The 17,542-nt window shown below is 34.8% G+C and overlaps 1 protein-coding gene across 1 annotated transcript; it reads left to right on the plus strand.

The window, feature by feature from the left end:
• Positions 1–2,280: 2,280 nt before the first annotated feature.
• Positions 2,281–3,657, plus strand: LOC132615209 (HMG-Y-related protein A-like). The gene is made up of 2 exons (XM_060329772.1): positions 2,281–2,488; positions 2,959–3,657. The coding sequence occupies exons 1-2, from the start codon at positions 2,405–2,407 to the stop codon at positions 3,442–3,444; spliced, it is 570 nt and encodes a 189-aa protein (XP_060185755.1). The 5' UTR covers positions 2,281–2,404; the 3' UTR covers positions 3,445–3,657.
• The last annotated feature ends 13,885 nt before the right edge of the window (positions 3,658–17,542 follow it).

The following is a 17,542-nucleotide window of genomic DNA, read 5'->3' on the forward strand; positions in this document are numbered from 1 at the left end:
ATTGATTAACTATAAATAGGGTGTGCAAGTAAACCGTTAGCTTGTGTGCTTGATTTGATCTGAGTCAATCCCACTTTACTCCCCTAACATTTAGGGGTTAGAAAACAATACCCCCTTCACATATTAAATGAGAACGATAACCCCCTTGTGCAATATTTTTCGGTTGAAAATTTGCTCACAGGACAAGCGAGACTCAAAAGTTTAATACAATTATTTTCAAGGTCGCTATTAGTGTCTTGAAGCTAAATGTTTGTCGGACCTTAATTCTTTTGCTTAGTTAAATAAAAAATTGTGTCATAAAAAAGATCGAGTTTCTTTTAAAAGTTTTTTGAAATATTTCTTCAAAGATAAAGCTTTTTTAACGGCATTTGGTTGTACAAAAATTTTGAAATTATTTATAATACTAGTACTTTTTTTTTTTTTTGTTTTAAACTCTTCTTCAGCATCTCATTGTGGGTCCGGTTGGGCGGTCCAATTAGTTCACTTTTCTGAAGAATATAGGACCCACATTCCCGCATTATCATGGCTGATCCAGTAACTGATAATCTGCTGATTGCTGGGACACAATAACATCCCACTTCCCTCACCATTTCTTTCACCCTTTATTCTAACAGCCCCTGGAAACTCGACACGTGTCATTTTCACTTAGATTTAGGCTTCGTTTGTCCATAGATATAAAAAAAAATATTCATTTTTTTTTTGGAATTTTGGAGTTGGAGTTGGAGTTGTGTCTGACCATAGTTTTTAAAATTATGGTTTTTGGTGAAATGTAATTGTAAAAAAAAGTGAATTTTTTTTGATAAGTGAAAATTCGGAATTTTCACTTAGATTTAGGCTTCGTTTCACTTAGATTAAGTTATATTCGGAATTTTCATGACCAAATGATGATTCTAAAAAGAAAATGAAAAAAAATCGGAATAAAATGAATAATTTTTATAGCCAAACGGGGGCTTAGAATCGTAAATCCTTGCCCAATTTCAAAAATTCATTCCGAATCTGGGGTTAGAATAGTAATATGAAAAAGTATAACTTTTATACAAGACAAGATTGTGTAAAAGAAATTTATTTACAAGTAATATAACGAATGACCCCCTAAACAGACAATCTGTTACAACAAAGTCAATTTTAATAGTGGAACATTTATTTACTCTGTCACTAAATGTAAGCTAAATCCTATTACTTGTTTCATCCTAAATTGTGTAAAGATAATTTGATACTTGCAATTTTTACATGTCATCAACATTAATTGTATATAAAATTGTGTTACTAAAGATAAATAATACAGAGTTATTTACTTTTAAATATAAACATGCCACTTTTAAATAAACTAAAAATAAAATTGTATCATATAAAAAACGAAAAAGAGATTAATGTACAGGGATTCATGAGCTAAAGAATTACCGGGACATGACGGAAATGATAGAATCTCTTCATTTTAATAAGAGGTCTTGAGTTCGAACTTTAAGAATGAAAATTTTCTAGTGTGCATAGGCGCTACAATTCTAGCTATGTGTTCGATATAATAATTTTTGCTCAGACCTTTTTTTATAAATTTTAAAAAATCACTATATATAAACTAATTAATCCAGACATAAATCTATTTTTAAAAATTCAAAACTCATAAACTCAAAATTCTAGCCTAATTAATAAAGGGCAGTCGGTTGCATTAAACTCCCGCCATTTGTGTTGTCCACGAAAGGATCGGACCACAGGGATCTATTGTACGAAGTCTTACCCTACATTTCTGTAAGAAACTGTTAGCACATGACTCGAATCCGTGACCTACTGGTCACATGCCAACAACTTTACCCATTACACAAATGCCTTCATACTCCACTTCTACTAATATGAAACGTATACATTATTTGAACCTATTTCCTTTTTAGTTCGTGCCAAAATGAATGACCTCTTTCCTAATTTGGAAACAAATTTACTTTATGAATGATTTACAGCCACACAAATTTTCAACGCTTATTTTGAACCTCAAGTTTCAAAAGTCTTCCCTCTTTCTTAAATGTCGTGTCCAGTCAAATGCGTTCATATAAATTGAAACGAAGGGAGTATATGATTAAACAAATATATAAAGTTAAAATAAGTTGTGAAATTATTATGTACATAACGACAAACACAGCCATGTCATCAATCCGCGTGAAACATTTCAAACACATATCTATACCGTCGCTTAAAAACTCCAAATCCAATCCCCAACCGTACGATCACTCTTCCCATGCTCCTAACTTTTCTCTCTTCCCTTTGATCTGATCCATTTAAATCCACTTCCTCCACTCCTAGTTTTCTTGCATCCAAAAAACAAATTCTTTCTTCTACAGTATACTTCACTCATAATTTTCCTCTCAAATTTTAGTTTATCTGACATATATAATCTGTGAAGAAAAAAAAAACAATGGCTAGTATTGAAGAAGTAAGTGATAACCAAGTTACTAATCAGCTTCAACCAGCTCCTTCAACTCTCCCTTCTTACCCTGATGTAAGTAAATCTTATACAGTTACTTTATTTTTACTCCCCCTTTTGTTCTTTTTATCTTTTAAGATTTAGAAATTAATGTAAGTAGGTGCACTTCTAATTATGGACATAATCTCAGCTGATTAATTTGAGGTTTAATTAAGGAAATTTTGGGTGTAAAACTATACAGTGATTATTTTGAGGTTTTTTTCTTTCTTTTTTTTTTGTTTTATTTCCCATTTTGTTCTTCATATCTTTTGGGTCTTTAAGGGTTGTTACAGATTTAGAAGTTGATATTAGTGGGTACACTTTCTAATTATGGACATTAATCTGAGCTTGAAAATGGAATGTTAACTTCCTGTTTATTGATGCAATTTTTGTATCAATTTGACAAGTAAATTTGGGTGTATTTTTGAGTTCTTGTTTTTTTTTTTTTTTTTTTTTTGTTTTGGGTGAACCATATATTATATATTGAGTTTTGTTTTTCATTGTAGATGATAATGGGAGCAATAGAAGCATTGAACGAGGAAAACGGTTCAAACAAATCCGCAATCGCAAGACAAATCGAATCAACATATGGTACACTCCCACCAGCACACAGTACACTCCTCGCACACCACTTAAACAAAATGAAACAAATTGGTCAACTCACTATGTCCAAAAACAACTACATGAAACCTAACCCTAACGCGCCGCCACGTCGCGGTCGTGGACGCCCACCTAAACCTAAAGCTCCGTTGCCAGCTGGATACGTCCCACCGCCCCCGAGACCACGTGGCAGGCCACCGAAGGAACGTGATCCACACGCGCCGATACAAGTGCCTATGAAGAAGAGTGGAGGGAGTGGGAGGACACGTGGCAGGCCACGTAAGTATCCGGTTGTGGAGAAGACGGTGGTGAAGGAAGCAAGTGGTGTTAGGAGAGGTAGAGGTAGGCCGCCCAAGGTGAAGACGCAGGTTGCTGCAAGTGTAGGGGCTTAATTGAAGAGGGAGAAATAGTTTTAGGACTTTCATTGCAAAATGCTAATTCTAATGTTTAATCCGAATTTTAATGTTTTAGTCCTTTTAGTTTTGTTTAATTTTATTTTTAGGAAGAGATGCGTGGACTTGGTTTGAGGGATTTGTAATGTTGTAACTGGGCTGGATGTAAATGAAAATTGAGGATTTTATTTAAATATTGAGAAAGATTCTGTATTTTCTATCCTTTTTTATACTCTTGCCGTTTTAATTTATATGAAATTATTTTATTAGGCATGACATTTAAGAAAGAATGAAGATTTTTGAAATTTATGATTCAAAATAAACTTTAAATATTTGTGTGGTTGTAAATTATTTTATAAAGTGAATTTATTTTTAAATTAAGAAAAATATCATTTATTTTGATATGAATTAAAAAAGAAATAGATTTATACAGAAGGAATATATAGTTTGAATTTACTTTTGTACTTTTGCTTTTTTGAGGGAAAATTTTGCTCTAGGTCTATTTTTGAAAATATTTATGTCACGTGGCTTATGCTTTGTGGATAAACATCCGATTTTTAATATATTTGTGTATAAACATCTTTTATTCCAAGTTGATATGCTATGTATAATATTTTCCCCTATATATAATGTTACAATTCTATATTGGACTATGTGGAGTAAATATTTTGAGAAGTATGTATATTTTTGAAAATTTCCCTTAATTGGTAGTTTAAAAAGGAAAGTAGCGGTGGCTGTGCTGCCAAGTGGTGCTCCAGGAGCAAAAGGAAGGCTGCCGAAGGTGAAGACTCCTGTGGCTGCAACTGAAGGGGGCTTAAATGAAGAGGGAAAAGTAGTATAGGGACTTTTTATGGCAAAAATGCTAACTTGTTGATTTACCCAAATTTAATGTTTAGTACTTGTAGTTTTGTTTAATATCATTTGTAGGGAGAGTTGCGTGCGTGACTGTTGAATGATTTGATTTGTGTTGTTGTAAATGAAAATTGAGGCTTTTGTTTAGAAATTCAGAAGGATTCTGTGTTTCTATCCCATATTTATATTTTGAATTTTTCTTTTGTTTAGTCCCTGTTTCAGAAAGATTTGTTTGTTTTATGGCTCTGAAGGTGAAGACCGGTTTTTGTTAACTCCCTGTAGTTTTGTTTAATTTCTGTGACTGGTGAGTGATCTCTATGTTGTAACTGGGCCTATGCAAATGCAAATGCAAAATTGATGCTTTTATTTAAGAAAAATTTACTTGTCATACCTACCTGTTAGACTTATTTATGAATAATAACTATTTTATTTTTTATTTAATTTTCGTAGTTTTATTTTTCCAAAATTATATTTCATAACTGGTCTAGTAACTTTTGAAATATATGTACCTCTCTATTCTCCCTCACTACATATTTAAGATTTATCATCTTCTCCAAACCCTAAAAAAAATAAAAAAAATCCCTCTGCTCTCTCTCCTTCCCCTGACCTTACTGCCGCCTCTCTCCCTCCTCTCTCTCCTTCCCCTGACCTTACTGCCGCCTCTCTCCCTCCCTTACTCTATCTCCAGCCTCTCTTCTCCTTCCACTCACTTACCCCTCCCTCCCGTCTCTATCTCCACCACCACTATTACTATTATCTCCATCTCCATCTCCAAACTCGAAAAAACCTTAAGGTTCTAGTTCTTCAGATTTGAACTCCATATGCTTCTGTTCCATCACCTACATCAGAAGAATCCTACAGTAGTAGCAGCAGCCATAGTCGACGACGAAGTGAAGCTTTATTAAAAAGAGCCATGGTCGATGACGGAGTGAAGGTCGATGACAGAGTGAAGCCATGGTCGACGACGGAGTGAAAAAAGAGCTCTAACAACTTTATATTTCTTAAACAATTAACCATATTTCATTGTATTCCATTGTATATACGCATACTACAACTTTATATTTCTTAAACAATTAACCATATTTCATTATATTTCATTGTATTCCATTATATATACGCATACTACAACTTTATATTTCTTAAACAATTAACCATATTTCATTATATTTCAGTGTTTATTTTTCTGTATTTGGAAGTTTTTAGATATTTAGTGGTTTTTGAATTTAAAAAGTTTTGATTGTGATAAAAGTTGAGAGAGATTCGTTAGCTTTTATGGAAGAACAACCGTTATGCGTGATTTATGGGAAGTTTTAAATTGAATCCCATAATATTTTTTTTAAAAAAACTGTTCCATAATTAGGGCCTGATTTTACTCTTCAATGATTTGTGTGAAATATGGTTGATTTAATTTGACTTACTATTTAAAAAAGAAAAGAATATTATGTTCCAAAAATATAGCCTATTTTTTCTCTCAGAAATTTTCAAAAAAAATATGTTAAAAAAATAGAGCCTAAATTTACTCTAACGTGTTTTGTATTTCTCTGTATTTCGCTATATTTCACTCTATTTCAAAAACGCGAGATACAACTGAAATACGGCCAAAAGCAGCTACGAATTGTAAATTTTCAACTTATAGCAATAACTAGTTAGAAGCTATTAAAAGGTAGCTATTTGTGTAAGTTTTACTTTATTTAAAAAATTCAGAAAGATTCTGTTTTTCTATCCCTTTTTAATATCTTGAGTTTTTACTTTAGTACTTTTGCTTTTTTTTTTTTTAAAAAATTGCGTTTGCCAATTAGTTTAACAAAGGAAAGCTGTCCAAAGGCTTTTTTATATGTTTGATTTAAAAGTGGAAATTCTCATTGGTACAAATTTGAAGGAAAGGAAGTGTTAGTTTTCTTTTGGAAACCACAATAATTAAAGTGAAAAAATTATTACTGTTTTTTCACAGAATGAGCACTGTGTAGGCATTTTAGATTAACTTTTCTATTTTTGCTAATATGTGAAAAGAGAAATGGACTATTTATGTAAGTCTTTCTAATTACGAACTGTATTATACGTAGATACTAGTAATAATTTACTAGTTGGGAGCACAAAAAGGTCAGATTCAAACATTATAGGAGGTTGTGGCCATATGGAGGATTTTCGGCATTTTTGGAAACTTTACCTTTGTACAAGTACCCTATATAGCTGTCCGAAGATAATAAAGTTACTTTTATGTTTGATGTCTTTAAAACACCAAATCTCGAGTATATGTTCATGTTGATAAGCTGATGTATTGACATTATATATGAAAACAAACAATTATAATTTAATATCTAGTTCATAATGGTTAAACTGATAATCAAACGGTTAACAATCAATAATTGACTAAGGGATAATAATCGATAACTAATATCTTAACGGTTTTGTAACACTTTAGCATATTTATAAATTGATAACGATAAATTACATTGATAACATTTAAAATCGAACTGAATCAACCTATTAGCAACCCTAAATGAACGCATTTGCTGCTTTCACTGTGAACTATATATATAGTTGAAGTTTATATACTTTTATACCACATTTATACTCGATTCTCACAAGATATCAGTGGTCTAATGGAAGGAACAGAATGAAAGTTTTTCTCTCAGGGAACCTATGTTTTGATAGTAAAAACTTATCTGTATTGTGTATTTATATCAAATTAATAAATATGATATGTATTTACACATATATTTTTATCACTTAATCATAATTAATTAATATATATTTCACTTTATTAAATTATTTAATCATAATAAATTAGAATAATTTGGTGCAAAACACCTAATACTGGTAAGTATTTACCCATTCGAAATACATCTTGCTCCCTCTCCTTGACCTTTTCTTTTTCTTTTTAGCCGGATTTGGCCTAGCTGTCAAAATAAGCTCCCTAAGGTAGCACCTAAGATCCGAAGGAGTAGGTGGTTAAATAAACAAATACTCCTCTTTACAATGAGTTAGTGGAATTATATATAACGAAAAAGCGCAGCCATGTCATAGATCCGCGTGAAAATTTTCAAACACACATCTACACCGTCGATTAAGAAGCCCAAAACCCTTTCCAACTGTACGATCACTCGCCCAATATTCCTCACTTTGATCTGATCCATTTAAATCCACTTCTACCACTCCTTATTTCCTTGCATCTAAAAAAAGATTCTTCCTCCTAAGTACTTCACTCATCCTTTGCTCTAAAATAATTTATCTGAAAAAATTTGAGACAATTCATTTTTTTTTTTTGGTAAATAAAAGGATTTTATTACTAATATGAGAATTACAAAGCAAAAAAAGAAGCTGGATTTACAATAGTACCATACCAGCCTCTGTCCAGATGTCTACATTACCTCTAACCAGCCAAATACGCACCTATACATTTAACTAGCATTACACAGGGTAAAAGTTCATGGCTCTCAGTCTTCGCTCGATCCCAGCTCGGACATTTCCTCTATAACAAACCTCCTGGATCACAGTCTTGATCACTTGTTTAGCAGTCCTGGTTTTGGCTTTAAAAATTTGATAGTTCCTTTCTTTCCATATATGATATATGCAGCCTGCAGCAACTATTCTAAATATTTCAGCCTCCACTGATTTCCTAGTATTTCTTGATATCCATGCCAGTTCCACTTCCCAGTCTTGGGGTGCTCTGCTTATCCCTTGCCAAGCTAGCAGTTGAGTCCACACGTAGTTGGAGAAAGGACATAGAAAGTATAGATGTCTAATTGACTCATGAGCATTATTACATAGTGGGCAGTCAAGTATATTTGTGATTCCCCATTTGGCAAGTCTGTCGCGGGTATATAATCTTCCTATAGCCGCTACTCAGAATGTGAATATCCATTTGGGCACACCATAGTTGTTGCAAATCATCTTTCTCCACGGGACTTTGGGTATATAGGTTATAGTGTTCTGTAGATGTGTTGAATTGAGAATTTAGGCATATGAAGATAATCTGCATATGTATACCCGACCTTTACAAAATACTTCTTGCTCTTCAGTATCTTACCAAGCACCCAAGATGCTTGTTTAGGTAGCACTTCCCAGATGACTTAATTTTTGATGTAATAGCTATGTACCCATCTAACCCATAGTTTGTCCTTTTTATGGCTCAAATTCCATAGGAGTTTAGAAATTGCTGCTCTATTCTACTCCAAAATATCAGTGAAGTTTAGGCTCCCTGCTGCCTTTGGTTTGCATAATTGTTCCCAGGCTGTGAGAGCTTTCTTTGCTTTGTCAGTGGTTCCAGTCCATAGATACCCCTTTAATATTGCATTGATCATTTCCAATATTTTTTTAAGGAGAATAAAGATCTGTGACCAGAAAGTTTGTATAGCAGTAAGGACACTTTTGATTAGTTGCACTCTCCCAGCATAGGAAAGTAATCTAGCAGACCAGGAGGTGATTCTGCTCAGCATCTTATCTAGTAGAGATTGGCACTGTGCTATGGACAGTCTCTTGGTACTGAGGGGTACTCCCAAGTACCTGAAAGGCATTTCCCCTTTAGTGAAACCCAGTCTGTTTAATATTTGGTCCTGAACATCCGACTTTACCCCTCCAAAGAATAAGCAGCTTTTGTTCAAGTTTGCATTAAGTCCTGAACCATCTGAAAATTTCTTGAAACAATTATACACTGCCTCGACGGATGTTAGATCCCCTCTTGAGAATAATAGCAAATCGTCAGCAAACCCCAGTTGGACAATTTTCAGTCTGGCACACTTAGGATGGTATTTAAATTGCTTCACTTGATCCACTGACTTTAGCAGTCTACTAAGATACTCCATAATGATGACAAACAGATAAGGGGATAGGGGGTCCCCTTGTCTAAGTCCCTTCTTTGCATCAAAGGGTGGTAAAGGATTTCCATTCAACACAATAGAGTATGTCACAGTCTTGACACAAGCCAAGATCCAGGTTACAAATTTAGAAGGAAAATTCAAGGAGTGTAGTATATGTTCCAGGAAAGGCCATTCCATTGAGTCGTATGCCTTTTGCATGCCTACTTTCATCATACATCTAGGAGAGATTCCTTTATTTCCATACTCCTTCACCAATTCATGGCTAAGGATGAGTTGTCAGTGATCATTCTGCCAGGTACAAAGGCAGTCTGATTGCCATCAATAATAGAATTGTTATATCCCGTGTTTCGCATAGTCAAAAATTTCGAAATAATTGTGACTTGTGAGGAATAAGGCCATATGTTGATTTCATTTGATATATATATATGTTGTTGCTCATGAAAAATATTGACGCGGAAACATCGGGGAAGGCCAAGGGCAAATTTGGAATTTTGGAAATTAGTTTCGGGAATTACAAATAAACCCATAATAAATTGGGCTCAAATAAAATAAGAAAAATTGGGGCCCAAAGAGGGAGGGGTGGCTGGCCATCATCATGGCCCAAGCCCATGCCCCTTAAAAACCCATGTGATAAATTATATTAAGGAGCTTTATCCCTTAGAAGTTTCAAGAAAAATTAGAGAAAGAGAGAACAAAAGAAGAAGAGCAAAAATAAGCTAAGCCATTCGGCCAAGACCCTAAGAAATTAGGTCCTTGAAATTTTGTTTCCAAAATTGTTTTCTTGTGGTATTTCCACTAATTCAAGGACCCTCTACAACGTGGTGTAGCTATTTCGGAAGATAGGCCACTTGTTTCGCCAATTTAACACTTTGGACAAGTGAAGAGGTTGGGAGGAAAAAGGTAAGAATTAATCCCTTTTAATTATGTTATGAAGGCTTGTTTATGTTGTAGTATGTAGAAATGGGTAGAACTTATGGAAATATGGAAGTTTGTATGGTGGGTGTATATGTGTGTATGTAGCCGTGTATATGTGTTGTTGTATAGGCAATATGAGTTGAATTTTATGTAGTATTCTAGTTGTGGTTGTTGTAAGTTCCATATTGGACATGGAAGTTTGATAATTTGGTTGAAGTTGTAAAATGGAGTAGGGGGCCGTGTAGTGTGGGAGATAAAATGGAAGTGAATTAATTTTGTTCAATATGTTAGTTGTGACCCTTATAATGTAAATGAAGGTTAAATGGTCTAAGTTGGCATTGAAATTGATTGTAGAAGATTATGTCATTTAGTATGATTTTATGATATTAGGGAAATGAAGTGTTAAAGTATGGATTGTTGTTGTTGATTATGAATTTGAAAGTAGAAGATGCGTCGTGGTAGTTTTGTTGCGTATGAAGGAATTCAGGTGGAATAATGTGAAATGGTTCTGAATTGTATTTAAATGGTCTTAAATTAGTAAATGAATATGGAAATGTTGATATTAGCTTGGAATTGTGAAATTGGAATGGAAGTTGTTGCACTATGTAGAAAAGAAGACTATTTATGTTATAGTGTGTTTTGTGATGATTGTTGATGTTGTTGGTATTGTCGTGTTGTTGTTGTTGATATTTTGGGCCGAGATGATTCTCGGGGATGTTGAATTTATAGGGGAAATGCTGCCGAAATTTCAGTAGACAAATATGGACTTAAGTTTGAATTCTTAAAAGCTTGTAACTCATATTTGATAATTATAACCAATTGTAGATTTTGGTGAAAACGGGAGTTGAGCTCGGACGAGCGTGGGACGCGAATAAGGTATGTAAGGCCCTACCTTTCCTTCTTTTGGCATGTCCTAGGTGTACTAGGTTTGAATTTGAGCCTCGGGGAATATCCTGTTCCTAGAAATCCGAGTTTACTTTTAGTACTATTTCATTCAATGAAATTGAATTAGAATCATATGTTTGTTGGAAAGAAATGCTCAAGCACTCGTAACTTTCTCATACGTAATCGAATCGCTTTGAAACTTTCATGGATGACTCCATAGAGTCTAACGTTTGTAAATTTCGTACGCCACCTCGACTTTACCTGAGGTGGGCCCACTAGTCCCGAGACTTCCTTCGTTTGTCTTACTTGATCTATTTTTGTATGATATAAAAAAGAGACTTTTGCCTATGAATTTAAGGCTCCGTTTGATTTGCTCCATAAGTTATTTGAAAGCTCCTTAATGTGAATGATACTAAATTTTCAGAAAATGGTTTATGAGGTATTTTTTGAAAGTTTTGTAAATTTAAAGGCTCATATCTTTGGTATACTAATTCCGACAGACTCGATACTTACTTTGAGCTTTCTGATCTCAATATATATATATGTATATGTATTTATTTGTCGAGTCTTGGAATTTAATTGTGTATATGCATATGGTTTCCGCACTACTCTGCTCGTGCCTATTACTATGATATCGTTCGCCGGTTCCCGGGCCGGTTTTGTGATCGTGCGTATTATGACATATTCGGCAGTATGATGTGTTACGGTTCCCGAGACCTCGCCATAGGGCCGGGTACCGTTTATGGAGTTATGTTGTGATATGGCTTATGATATGTTTTGATGTTATGATACGTTGCGATGATATGTTATGTTCGGGGTTTGTACGGAGATTTGAAACCTTCTGGAGTATGTTGTGTTGTGGCACCAGCGTCGGAGTGGTGACCACGTTCCTGAGCCTTATGCATGATTTCTGTTTGCATTATGTACATATGTCTTCAGTACAAGTTTTGATATATTGATCCGGTATTCTCTCTCTTTACCCTTCACTTCAGTTGTGGTTTGGATTTCTGTACTTTATGCTTTACATACTCCGTACATCTTTCGTACTGACCCCCTTTCTTCGGGGGCTGCGTTTTATGCCCGCAGGTACAGAGGTTCGTGATCCACCAGTGTAGGCCACCCATTCTACTATTACAGAGTGCTCCTTTTGATCCAGAGCCCATGCGTTGGTACATATCTTTTATGATGTATATGTTTCTGTATATTTGACCATTTGGGGTACGGCGGGGCCCTGTCCCGTCATATGATTCCGTTATGATTTGTAGAGGCCTGTAGTCATATATGTGGGTCATGGGTCATGTGTGTGTTCGTTTGTTTATGGTCTGCGTCTTATTGCGGTCCCGTTTGCTATTGTGGCCAAAACGACCCATTTGTCTGTATACGTGTATGTATCTGGCGATGTATATTCCGCCAATCTACCAGATTTGAATGCGGCCAAAATGGCCTGTATGTTTGTATATGTGCATATAATCGGCGATGTGTATTCCGCCGCCTCTTTTGATTCTGATATGATATTTTGTACGCGCGACCGCTTCAGGTAATAATTGTTTTCAGTCTATTAAAATGATGAATATTAACTTTTAGTTAAGCTATAATATGACGATTTGGTATGTAAGTCTGTTTGGGGTGTCCAAATAGGGCACCAGTCGCGGCCCACGGGGCTGGGTCGTGACAAGAATTCATCAGTCCTTGCATTCTGTTGGTTATGATTCTGGATATCAGCTTATAAAGTGTAGTGCAGCAGGCTATGGGCCTGAACTCTCTAATGGTCGAGGGATTTTTGACTTTTGGAACCAGGGTAATGGTAGCACATAATTCCAGTGTCAAAGAATTTAATGACAGCAGCAGTAACTTGAGTTCCAATAATAGGCCATGCTCGCTTGAAGAAACAGGCGTTGAAGCCATCACAGCCTGGCGCCTTGGAATCATCCATTCCCTTTAAGGCCAATAATACTTCCTCAGGATCAACTGGAGCAATGAGCCTTAGTTGCTGGTTCCTATTTAGTATGGGCCCCTCTTTCATCACCCTAGGATCAATAACAGGCAGGTATGTAGCAGCAGTTCCCAAAAGAGATTGATAAAAGTTCAGAATTTCACCTTCTATTCCAGCAATGGTATCAAGGACAGTGCCATTAGTGTCAATTAGTCTTCTGATTTGGTTTTGAATCTGCCTTTGTCTCATGGATGCAAAGAAATATTTGGCATTAGAATCACCCACTTTGAGCCAATGGACTCTAGCCTTTTGTTTGAGAATGCTTTCCTCCACCAATCTCTATTTGTCAAGTTGTTGCTTTAGGTGCTTTTCAGTGTCATATAATGTAGGAGAATGCCGAGGGTCAGACAGCAATGTTTGGACAGCCTCCAACTCCTCTCTAATCTGCGTGATCCTTTTATCAGTGTTAGTAAACTCCTTAGTATTGAGGATTTTCATTTCAGCTTTGACTAATTTAAGTTTCCTCCATACCAGTTGCATATTTTGCCCATGCAGAGGAGTATTCCACGCATTAGAAACCCTGCTCATAAACTCATCATGATCTGCTAGGCTGTTTATGAACTTGAAGGATTTTTTGGAGCAAGGAGGGTTAGGTTTTATAGTGACACTAAGTGGGCAGTGATCTGAGAATCCGGGATTTAATATGGTAGTTCCAATGTGGGGAAAGTTTATTAGCCACTGTGAATTAACCAGCGCCCAGTCAATTTTGCTATGTATATGAGAATTTGTCCATGTGTATCTCCTGCCACAGTCTTCATTTCAGATAGGCCAGTATTATCAAGAAAGTGTTTGAAGTCTCTAATTTCCCCATGTTGTACAGTGGCTCCCCCTACTCTATCCTCTTCCATTAGCAGTGTATTAAAATCTCCCATGAGTAGCCAAGGCCCCTGTATTTGACCCCTAACCCTAAGTCTCTCAAGTCCATCCCCAAGTGGTGTTCTATCCTGTATAGAGTGAAGCCCATATATTGCAATAAAATCAATGGCTGTATTTGTTGAGAGTACCGTGATCACTCCATGGATGAATTGAGTGCCTTTTGTTGTGCAGCAAAAGTCTAATCTGTTGAGACAATTCAACTTTATCAAAGAGTTTATTAAATTTGTTTGAAACGTGAGAGAACTTCAAGGCCGAAACTTGAAGTTGAAAACACGAGCTATAGAGCCCGTTTGGATTGGCTTATAAGTTGGTCAAATCAACTTATAACCCATTTTTAACTTATTTGGGTGTTTGATAAAAATAGAAAACAGCTTAAATTAAGTTAAAAAATAAGTCAAAACCAAGAAGTTGCTCAGCCCCAACTTTTTTGTTGGGCTTAAAAGCCATTTTGGTTTGATCAATAACTTTATCCTTTTATCTTTTATATTTTCTATTAATTTTAAATATTATCCTTACTTCTAAAAACCCTTTAAGCACTTTTATCCAAATACGTAACTGCTTATTTATAAAATAACTTTCAGTACTTATGCTTAAAAGCCATTTTTTTTCCAGCTAATCCAAACGGGTTCATAGTATTTAATTTAACAAATGCTTCATCATACAACTTTTCAACCACCAAAATAATCTTTCTAAATGGTGGGTATTATTTTGGTCGAGGAAGAGTTGTAGATTTGCAGAAACATATCATGAAATATTCGGTAGTTGAAAAAAAGAAAGCTGTCCAAAGGCTTTTTTATACGTTTGATATAAAAGTGGGAATTTTCATTGGTAGGGATTTAAAGGGGCTGTAAGTGTTAGGTTTGTTTTGGAAACCACAGTAAATAGCGTGAAAGTATGAAACAATTATTACTTTTTTTTTTTTTTTTTGCAGTATGAGCACTGTGTAGGCATTTTAGATCAACTTTTCTTTTTTGCTAACTTGAGAAAAGAGGAATGGACTACATATTTATTAAAATCTTTCGAATAAATGGGAACTACATTAACAATAAGAACATCACAACAAATTATCATTAAAATTCAGTCTTGCAAACACAAACAAGGCATGCCAATATCGTGCGAATTGCGAATAATTTAACAAAATTAATAGAACGAAGATAATATTAAATCTTATTAATCTGGCATTATTTATGAATCTGAACAACATCAACTAGACTTGTGCAATAAATGTAAGGATAAGTAGAATTAATATTGTAAGTCATGCACGGCATGATTTGTGAACAAAACAAGTTTGTAATCGGGCATTATTTGTGAATAATTTTAAGATAGATAGAATGAAGATTGTAATTATATTCATTACTATCTGACATGACTTGTGAAAGTCTTATCATTTTGCGACTATAGCGCTGTGTTATTTTATACAAATTTCTTAGAAGGAGACAAAAGTTAAATAGCGGCGCGTGATTTGTTCAAATCACCCAGATTTTCTTGGTCCAAGGGTCATGAAAAAGACTGGCCCAATCCAATCCAGACTCTGCAGCAGCTAGAAGTCCATACCAAACAAGCCCAATTTAGTTTTTAGCTTCATCATCATTAATAGATATTTCATACAATGTTGACCAGTGTAATTTGCCCGATTGGGCTTCAAAGGCGCTGGTTTTTAATTTTTGTTCCTCAATTTGCTGGTCTTTAATTTTTATCCTTCGTTTAAAAAAGTGACTAAGAATATACCAAGATTTTATGTTCGAATCCTGTTCAGTCAAAAAAAATAAAAAAATCGCAAGGCATAAGTTCATATGAAATTATGCGTGTTCGCTATGTAGTTACACAGAAACTATGCCGGACACGACAAATGTTTCTATAAAACTACATAGAACCTATGCCTATAGGCTAAGTTGCAAAATTAAAGCAGAACTTCATTTCCACAAACCTTTGTCGGACAAGGCATAGTTTCTATGTAACTTCGCCCGAATAGGCATGGGTTCATAGAAACCTATGCCTTGCGAAATTATTATTATTTTCGACTCTACTGGAGATCGAACCCAGAATTTCTAGTGCGAAAAGGGTACTTAAGCCCACAAATTTTCATTAAATGAGAAGTAGAGATAAAAATTAAAGACCGGTCCGTATGAAGGGAAATCCACGCAATTTTTTGAGTTATGACGTATGGAAGAGTTACACATTTTGGGAATGTCCAGAATATTGAAATTGCAGAATTTTTCTTCGTTCTCACTTTCTCCCTAACACCTACTCTAGAATCCAATGAGTTAGGGTATGAATTTACTGAATGTTTGATGGATCTTTCGATTATATCCTTGGTCAATTTTTTTTATATATTGTAAAATAGTTTTCACGACTAGAAAGTATTCACGCCATTTCTAATAAAGCCACAATAAAAAAGACCTCGTTGAAAATGGGGGCGGATATGATCCCTTCATGTGTCCAGATAATGCTAAACCCATACAAAAAGATAGTGTATTAGCTAATCCATATAACCCTTTGATTCACAAATTAGCAATGCATAAATTATATCGTAGAAATTCTTTATAAGATGGATAACTAATATTCCCTCCGTCCCATATAACTTGACCACTTTCCCTTTTGTACGCCTCTTAACAAATCATAAATACGAGATGTATTTTATTACCTTATCGTTATCTTTCTCCAATAAATACGTTCTAATCAATATTGACTATTTTAAAAAACATTTAATACTAAGGGTAAGATGCAGGGGCGGATTTACATGGCGGTGAGGGTATTCACCTAAACACCCTCGGTAAAAAACTACAGTGTATATATAGGGTAAATTTTTCGTGTTTATGTACATATATTAACTTTTGAACATCTTGAACAAATGCAAAAGGTTAGCTCAAGCGGTCCGGGGTGTTTAAAATTATCTCTAGCGTCCTGGGTTCGATCCCCAGGGCAACATAGTTTTTAATATTTAGCTTTTGTTATTTTTTTGAATCCCCTGAGTGAAAATAATGTGGCCAAGTAATATGGGACAGAGGGAGTAGTATAGATATAATTATGGTGAATAATAATGTAAAGACTATTATATGAGAATTGCTTACTTCCAGGGATTCTTAATATATTTTGTCTTCAATTACACTTAGGGCCCGTTTGGCATAGATTAAAGAAATCAGCTTATAAGTTGAAAATAGCTTGTAAGCCAAAAAAATTAAATTGAGCTTATTTTAAGCACAAAATGATTTATAAGCTGGCCAGCCAAACACTCAAAAAAGCTGAAAACGACTTATAAGCTGTTTTCAGCAACTTATAAGCCAAACGGGCTCTTAGTATTGTTAAGAAATACGGCAATTATACTTGCTTGTATGACCAACCTTGTATTGACAGCTACTGATGCAAAATTTTGCTGAAATTATTTTATTAATGCGATAAACCAAATGACCCCATAACTCGGCAATGAAATTGCCTTTAATAAAAACCATTTTTGTCGAAGTGGGATTTTTCGGTTCCTATTTTAATTAGTCGAACCTCAAAAATTCTCGATAAAAAACCAACAAAAAGATAAAGGCATATAAAATGCTAATACATCGATGATGACTAAGGCAAATCGGAAAACTTCCGATCATGACATGTTAAGTCTAAGTCAGAGATGACTAACCGTAATCCCCAATCAATTTTAAGTATTCAACAAGTGAGAAAAATCAAACTGTAATATTTAAAAAGAGTTAGAAACTTGAATGGTGACTCAATTTTAGATAATTGGTAATTGACAATTGATTAACATAATCAT

This window comes from Lycium barbarum, chromosome 10 (assembly GCF_019175385.1).
Source record: "Lycium barbarum isolate Lr01 chromosome 10, ASM1917538v2, whole genome shotgun sequence".
Classification (NCBI taxonomy): domain Eukaryota; kingdom Viridiplantae; phylum Streptophyta; class Magnoliopsida; order Solanales; family Solanaceae; genus Lycium; species Lycium barbarum.